Below are 8,379 nucleotides of genomic sequence, written 5' to 3' on the forward strand. Positions count from 1 at the left end.
TAGATGTCTTTGATAGCGGGGAGAGAGACCCCTATGATCTTCTCAGCTGTCCTGACTATCTGCTGTAGAGTCTTTTGATCTGATATGGCACAATTACCAAACCAGACAGTGATGCAGCTGCACAGGATGCTCTCAATAGTTCCTCTATAGAAGGTGGTGAGGATTGTTGATGGGAGCTGCGTCTTCCTCAACCTTCTCAGGAAGAAAAGACGTTGTTGGGCTTTCTTGTGCAGAGAGCTGGAGTTGAGGGACCAGGTGAGGTTCTCCTCCAGGTGGACACCCAGGAATTTTGTGCTCTTGACAATCTCCACAGAAGATCCGTCAATGCTGAGTGGAGAGTGAACGCTCCGTGTCCTCCTGAACCATCTCTTTTGTCTTATCGACATTCAGTGACAGGTTGTTGTCTTTACACCAGATCATTAGTCCCTTCACTTCCTCTCTGTACGCTGACTCGTTGTTCTTGCTGATGAGACCCACCACGGTCGTGTCATCAGCAAACTTTATCATATGATTGGCAGATGACAGTCCCTATACAGCTATATTTATATGGTAGCAAGTATGGTAATTTTAGCACCACATTTGCAAAAGGGCAGATGATGAGCAGTGCCAGTGAGTGGTATAATGGCTTGCCACCAAGGATAACTTGTGTGTAACGTAAACTACCCCCAGTTCATGCCTATTGCAAGCAATGAGAGTTAGAGAGTAAATTTATAGTGATTTGGTTCTGTGCTTAATCCACTAAATATTCCTTATGTTCCAAGCAGATCAGCTATGGGGCGATGGACCCTTCCTTTTCTGACAGGGAGCAGTTTCCCTCTTTCTTCCGTACGGTTCCCAACCAGCTGTCCCACCACCAGGCCATCATAGAGCTCCTCAAGCACTTCGGCTGGGTTTGGGTTGGCATTGTGGCTTCTGCTGATGAGAGCAATGCCAAGTCCAGTAGCCTTCTGAGGGAGCAGCTCATCAGCCATGGGATTTGTGTGGAGTTTCATGTAATTTTTCCCATAGATAAAGAGGAAACCAAAAGAACAAATGTTCTCATCAAGAACTCAACTGCAACTGTGATCATTTTATACTGCAATATGGGCTACTTCCTCCAGTTAATGATTGGTGAGCACTGGGAGGAAATAGAAGGGAAAGTCTTTGTTACTTCTGTTACTCTGACACTTGTCCTGGACAACAGGTATTTTTTAAAAGATGTCTATCCGCTCAACGGCTCCCTGCTGTTTGTAACACGAAGAGGAAACATTCATGGTATGAAAGATCTCATGGATTATGTTCACGGCAGGGAAACCAGTGACTTAAATAATATGATTTGTCTTCTTCCGAATGATGAGAAAGGAAATGTTTCTAAAAACAGCAATTCTGAGCCCTTCCGTCTCACCTACAGCATTTACACAGCCGTGTATGCCGTGGCGCACGCGTTACATGATATGGTCTCCAAGGCACGGACACAACCAGGGTTCCTTTCCACTGGGCAATGGCTCAGACATTTCCACCCTTGGCAGGTAGGCTTATACTCTGTATTTACTGTATTTACAATCTGATCTGCCTTTTCATTAAACACTATCTACATTTTTCATGATAAAGTAGTAAAGGGACAATGTTTGGTTCTTCCACCCTTCTAACATAATGAAACCCTTCTTGACCAATAAATAATAAATAGGTTTCAGAAAGGGAATCTATCAGTAATATCCCACTGATAAGTCCTGAATCAAATATAAGAATAAATTGCAAAAGTTTTCAGTGGAATAAAAACAACAACATTTATTGGCTCAAATAAATATGAACATAAGCAGAACTCATAACAAAAGCATACTATACCAAAACATGACCAGGTGCATCCTAATCCCCTAACGCGTTTCGCACCATGTGGCGCTTCATCAGAGGAGGTGTGGTTTACTTGTGTCACTTCCCTTATATACCCTTAGTGTTTTAATATACAGTGCACAGGGTTACTTAACTAACCCTCTATCAAGCTATTAATATATCAAAAAATCTTATTAAACATACATAGCTATGGGTTTTCAGATAACCCTGCATACAGCACAAATCATATAATTGTATTAGAATCACACCAAATAATCCAAAATTTACAAAAAACCAACAAAAGAAGAGACAAAACCAATTACAAAAATAAATCTACATCTAAACATATATAAATAGATGCAGACATCTTCATAGATAACTACATATTAAAGTGCATAGTTGTGCATAGAATTGTGCATAATTGCATATAAAATTAATTTAATTAATATTATTATAAAACACTAATGCTGTCATTGCATCTTGGAGATTTCCTACCATAACTATAGTAGCCATTATAACCCCATTTTAACCTCATACTTCATTTGTTGTAACAAAAAAAGTTTAATTTATATGTTATACATACAGGCCTAGAAACCTCCAAGACGCATAAACATCACAAGTGCAAACCAAATACTTAACAAATTAATAATACTACCAATAAACATTATAAATGTAATACATATACAACTGCCCATTGCATTACACTTATGAGTGACAATTATAAATTTTGAACAATTTAACCTATTTTTTACCATATATTCATATTTTCATATTTTTGTTCGGTTCAACATAATAACATTTCCTTATTACTTTATTTCCAGGGTGATACAAGGAAAGGTTTCAATTCAAATTTTGTATTCATTCCTTTTGGTATCACAGTGTCCAGCATAAATATCCATTTAGATTCCAATCGTAGAAGTTTGGTTACCAAGTTCCCTTCACTTTTTTCATCTATTTTATCTATACCAAACATATTAAATCTCATTTGTTTACCATTGTGCACATAGTCAAAATGTTTACATAAAGGGTTATCACTATCTTTATTTTTTAAACCTCTCAGATGTTCTCCTAATCTTGTTCTCAGCTGTCTTATAGTTCGTCCTATATAGAGGGAACCACATTCACATTGTAAACAATAAATAACATATTGTGTTTGGCATGAAATATAGGTATTGATTTTATACTCTTTATCATTACTTTTACTGAAAAAAGTTTTTTTATTACTACTATGTTTACATGATTTGCAATGCTTACAAGGAAAAAAGCCTTTTAGATCGCCTAACCATGATGTCCCTTTAGTCACTTTTTCTTTCGACTTTAATTTATTAGGGGCTACAATTCCTGCTAGTGATGTGGCTTTTCTACTCACTTCCCCCGGTTTAATATTTGTCTTTTTCAATATTGGATCAGCTTGCAAGATATTCCAATTACTTTTAATTGCTTTTCCAATCTTTTTATATTGAACACCAAAGTCTAAAATACATCTAATTTCTTCTCTCTTTTCAGCCTTAGCAGTATTTATTCTTTTACCTTTATAGCTTTAAGTAAGAGAACTACCTTCTGTGCCTTCCATAATTGCCTTTGACATAAAGATAGCAAGGCAAGGTGCATTATGGGCAAGAAATGGTAATCAAATCACCATTTCAGGCTGCGTTCATTGGTCACATTCCCTGATGGAGTCTCTGTGGGTTGGGCAGTTGGTGGAAATGGTGTTTCCTATTGATTCTCTACAACAGAGGTAATGTGAGAGCACTTTCCTTAGATGGCCCAGAAAGGGGGCCTGGGCAGCTGGTTAGATAGACTTTACAGTGTGACTGATAGGAAATGTTGTAATTTTTAGCTCTCGCTAATAGCTGGCTTCTACCTACAGTATTGGTTGTACATTATGGATTAATACAAATGTAAATGTATAAGGAAATGCAGATTATACTCAGTCTTGCTATTTTTTTACATTGCAGATGATCCCCCATCTAAATAAAGTACAATTTCCAACACAGAGCGATGGGGACTTTTCCTTCTCTGACGAAGGGGAAATGCCCGGAGAGTTCGATATCCTAAACTGCATTGTGTCCCCAGATGGGGAGGTCCGAATGGTAGAAGTTGGCAGCTACAGGTCTCATCCGGCCCAGTTCCAGATTAAAGATAGCGCCATAGGGTGGGGGAGCCCATATACAGAGGTGAGATGTTCACATTCTGGGGCTGAGGGACATAACCATTCAAACATTCCTGAAACTGCCATAAGGAGAAGTAAAGTCTAAAAAACGAATCTGACTATATACTATATTGTAATTATTTTTTAAAATACTCCATTACTGATCCACTACTGATCAGCCCATTAGTTCAGCAGACCTATAACAGAAATAATCCAGAATTGGAAAACTGGGCTGCAAACTGGGAAATGAGGTTCAATGTGGCCAAGTGCAAAGTTCTGCACTTTGGTAGAAATAATATAAACGCGAACTATCTACTGAATGGTAGTGAGTTGGGGGTTTCCTTAATGGAGAAGGATCTGGGGGTTTTGTGGATAACAAGTTGTCTAATGCCAGGCAGTGTCATTCTGTGGCTACTAAAGCAAATAAAGTGCTGTCTTGTATAAAAAGGGCATTGACTCAAGGGATGAAAACATAATTTTGACTCTTTATAGGTCCCTGGTAAGGCCTCACTGTGAATATCCTTAAGTCCTTAAGAAGGATATTAATGAGCTGGAGAGAGTGCAGAGACGTGCAACTAAACTGGTAAAGGAGATGGAAGGGTTAAACTATGAGGTTAGACTGTCAGGGTTGGGGTTGTTTTCTCTGGAAAAGAGGCGCTTGCGAGGGGACATGATTACTCTGTACAAGTACATTAGAGGGGATTATAGGCAGATGGGGGAGGATTTTTTTTGCCAATAGAAAAGATCAACACATCAGAGCCCCCCTTTAGACTAAAGGGACGTCAATCTCATAAAGCACTGTACGGTGAGGGCAGTGAGGGGGTTGGGGAATGCCCTGCTGGGTGGTTGGGTAGGGGGTTCCTCACGCTGAGGGCAGTGAGGAGGTTAGAGAATGTCGGGTAGGGTGTTCCTCACGGTAAGGGCAGTGAGGGGATTGGGGAATGCCCTGCCGGGGGATGTTGGGTAGGGGGTTCCTCACGGTGAGGGCAATGAGGGGGTTGGGGAATACCCTGCCGGGGGATGTTGGGTAGGGGGTTCCTCACGGTGAGGGCAGTGAGGGGGTTGGGGAATGCCCTGCCGGGGGATGTTGGGTAGGGGGTTCCTCATGGTGAGGGCAGTGAGGTTGGGGAATGCCCTGCCGGGGGATGTTGGGTAGGGTGTTCCTCACGGTGAGGGCAGTGAGGTTGGGGAATACCTTGCTGGAAAATGGTTTTGATGCCAGGTTCTGTTAATGCCTATAAGAGGGGCCTGTATGAGTTCTTCGGCAGTCATAATATCCAAGGCTATTGTGATCTTAAGACCTACAGTTAGTACAGATAATGGTATATATAGTCATTTATATATGTGAATGTATATTTAGGTTTGTATAAGTTTGTAAATATATGTGTTCTAGTTTTCATCTGGAGGGGTTCAACTTGATGGGCTTTTTTCATCCCAACTTAACTATGTAACTATTGGTAAATTATCTCAAATACAAGCTAGGGCTTCTCTATTTTTTAATGATCAAGAAACTGACATTTATATCTATTAAATCTGGAACAGGCGTGGGAAGGGGATGAACCATAAGTGTCACCTTAACAACAGGGTGTGGCACAGTGCACCCATCCCCATGATAAGGTTGCTTTTATAAACTTACAGTACAGTTTTTTCCATTCTGGACATGTAACTTGCAGAAGATCTTATGGTTTATGATTATGAATCCCATGACCCAAGTGTTTGTTCCACCCAACAGGCTCCCCGCTCTGTGTGCAGTAGCAGCTGCCTCCCCGGCTCCAGGAAAGCCAAACGGGAAGGACAACCCCTCTGTTGCTATGATTGTGTTCCTTGTGAGGAGGGAGAAGTCTCTAATCAAACTGGTTGGTTCAACTTTGTACCTAAAGATACAGTCTAATATATGTCTATGAAGGCTTCATTCCTCCAGGCCATGGTATGCAGGATCTAGTAGTGATACGGCTGAAGCAACCAGACGTAGAGTCATCTTGGCAATTTTTCACCCCTTCTTTTGTGGCTCCTGTTCAGAATGGATTTCTCCCCTTCCCAGTGTGGCTTCTTCAATTCAATGTCAGTTGATGAGGGCTGAAACGATTTCAGGAATTTTCAGCAGATCCAGTTGCTTTAGACTTATCACAATTAGTTCATTTTTTTTTTCTAGTTGGAATTAGTGTTTACTATTATTTCTTAAATCCCTTCTATACATCTGGGCTGAAAAAGCTGAATTGCCAAGTTAGTGTGCTCTTCTTCAGATAATCCTATTCTTCCCGGCAGTCTCAGTCTGTGCTCTAATCCTGGAAACCAGAACAGATAGGAGAGATATTGCGGGGTAATAGTCAGAGTAGTCGGAGTATGAGGAGCTAGTAAGGGAAGAGTGCAGGCAAGGGGGAGTGAGTAGAACCAGGCACTAGTGAATGGGATGTTTGTAATGTGGCAAATAATTGCCGTACTATAGTGGCCACGCTAATAATCTCCTTCCTTTCCAGATATGGACTATTGTATGAAATGCCCAAAGGACCAGTGGCCCAATAAGAGAAGGGATAGGTGCCTCCAAAAGTTGCTGGAATTTCTCTCCTACCAAGACCCACTGGGTGCAGGTTTGGGTGGGGCCTCCATTGGCCTTTCTGCTTGTGCAATAACAATACTGGGAGTTTTCATCAAATTCCGTGCAACGCCTGTTGTTAGAGCCAATAATACAAATATAAGCTACACATTCCTGGTCTCTCTCTGTCTCTCGTTCCTCTCGTGCCTGCTCTTTATAGGCCAACCTAAACCTCTCGCGTGCATGGTCAGACAAGCTGCCTTTGGGTTGGCTTTCTCCATTGCTGAATCCTCTATACTCGCTAAAGCCGTCACAGTTGCCGTTGCCTTCAGAGCTACATCCCCGGACAGCCAGCTGAGAAGGTGGGTTGGACCCAGACTGCCCATCTATATAGTCATTGGCTGCTCGGTGGGACAGGCAGTCATTTGCTTAGCATGGATGGTCCTCTCTCCACCATTCCCAGACTACGACATCCAATCAGAGAAAGGAAAGATGATCCTTATCTGCAATGAGGGATCAGCTATTCTGCTTTATGTGGAGATTTCCTACCTTGGGATTTTGGCTCTGTTGAGCTTCACTGTTGCGTTTCTTGTGAGGAACTTACCCGACTGCTTCAATGAGGCCAAATACATCACTTTCAGCATGTTGGTGTTCCTCAGCGTCTGGGTCTCTTTCATCCCCTCCTACCTGAGCACCAAAGGAAAATACATGGTGGCCGTGGAGATATTTGCCATCCTGGGTTCCAGCACAGGGTTACTGGCTTGTATATTTATACCCAAAATGTGTCTTATTCTACTGAAGAGAGGCCTCAGCTCTAAAGTACATGTCTTTAGTTACCCAAAGTTACAAAATTAGCAGGCACGTAGCCTAGAAGTTGACTGCACCCCTATAAACTCTTAGGGGGGAATTCACAAAAGTGGTGATATTGAGACAAATAAAAATTAAAATTGGTTTGTGGGATTTCCTGCCATAGTCACAAACCTCCATTTTCACTTCTGTGTCTTTGAAACAGAATTTTTCAGAATTGTTTTGTGAATTGGTCAGTCTGCCATCAGGTGACTCTCAGCTGTACCTGTGTCTTTTACTAATGATTGTTCCTTTAGCTCCTCCTCCTAAACCTGTCAGTCTGCCATCAGGTGACTCTCGGCTGTACCTGTGCCTTGTACTAATGATTGTTCCTTTAGCTCCACCCCTAAACCTGTCAGTCTGCCATCAGGTGACTCTCGGCTGTACCTGTGCCTTGTACTCATGATTGTTCCTTTAGCTCCACCCCTAAACCTGTCAGTCTGCCATCAGGTGACTCTCGGCTGTACCTGTGCCTTGTACTAATGATTGTTCCTTTAGCTCCACCCCTAAACCTGTCAGTCTGCCATCAGGTGACTCTCGGCTGTACCTGTGCCTTGTACTAATGATTGTTCCTTTAGCTCCACCCCTAAACCTGTCAGTCTGCCATCAGGTGACTCTCGGCTGTACCTGTGCCTTGTACTCATGATTGTTCCTTTAGCTCCACCCCTAAACCTGTCAGTCGGCCATCAGGTGGCTCTCAGCTGTACCTGTGCCTTGTACTAATGATTATGCCTTTAGCTCCTCCTCCTAAACCTGCCAGTCGGCCATCAGGTGACTCTCGGCTGTACCTATGCCTTGTACTAATGATTGTTCCTTTAGCTCCACCCCTAAACCTGTCAGTCGGCCATCAGGTGACTCTCGGCTGTACCTATGCCTTGTACTAATGATTGTTCCTTTAGCTCCACCCCTAAACCTGTCAGTCGGCCATCAGGTGACTCTCAGCTGTACCTGTGCCTTGTACTAATGACCGTGCCTTTAGCCCCTCCCCCTAAACCTGTCAGTCGGCCATCAGGTGACTCTCAGCTGTACCTGTGCCTTG

At 42.3% G+C, this 8,379-nt stretch overlaps 2 protein-coding genes across 2 annotated transcripts; both read left to right on the top strand.

Annotated features, from left to right (window-relative positions):
- The first annotated feature begins 756 nt into the window (after nt 1–756).
- Nucleotides 757–4,146, top strand: LOC116408932 (vomeronasal type-2 receptor 1-like). Its single transcript, XM_031897413.1, has 2 exons — nt 757–1,508; nt 3,768–4,146. Exons 1-2 carry the CDS (start codon nt 780–782, stop codon nt 4,065–4,067), a joined length of 1,029 nt encoding a protein of 342 aa, XP_031753273.1. The 5' UTR covers nt 757–779; the 3' UTR covers nt 4,068–4,146.
- A 707-nt stretch (nt 4,147–4,853) lies between these two features.
- Nucleotides 4,854–7,619, top strand: LOC100491410 (vomeronasal type-2 receptor 26). Its single transcript, XM_031896264.1, has 3 exons — nt 4,854–4,877; nt 5,694–5,817; nt 6,439–7,619. The coding sequence occupies exons 1-3, from the start codon at nt 4,854–4,856 to the stop codon at nt 7,347–7,349; spliced, it is 1,059 nt and encodes a 352-aa protein (XP_031752124.1). The 3' UTR covers nt 7,350–7,619.
- The last annotated feature ends 760 nt before the right edge of the window (nt 7,620–8,379 follow it).

The sequence above is a fragment of the Xenopus tropicalis genome, chromosome 2, assembly GCF_000004195.4.
Source record: "Xenopus tropicalis strain Nigerian chromosome 2, UCB_Xtro_10.0, whole genome shotgun sequence".
In the NCBI taxonomy this organism is placed as follows: Eukaryota; Metazoa; Chordata; class Amphibia; order Anura; family Pipidae; genus Xenopus; species Xenopus tropicalis.

Coding starts and splice junctions, on each gene's coding strand:
- LOC116408932 (XM_031897413.1), top strand. CDS start 780: ATGGACCCTTCCTTTTCTGACAGGGAGCAGTTTCCCTCTTTCTTCCGT. Junction 1,509..3,767: donor GACATTTCCACCCTTGGCAG/GTAGGCTTATAC, acceptor TTTACATTGCAG/ATGATCCCCCATCTAAATAA.
- LOC100491410 (XM_031896264.1), top strand. CDS start 4,854: ATGTCGGGTAGGGTGTTCCTCACG. Junction 4,878..5,693: donor CGGGTAGGGTGTTCCTCACG/GTAAGGGCAGTG, acceptor TCCACCCAACAG/GCTCCCCGCTCTGTGTGCAG. Junction 5,818..6,438: donor AGAAGTCTCTAATCAAACTG/GTTGGTTCAACT, acceptor CTTCCTTTCCAG/ATATGGACTATTGTATGAAA.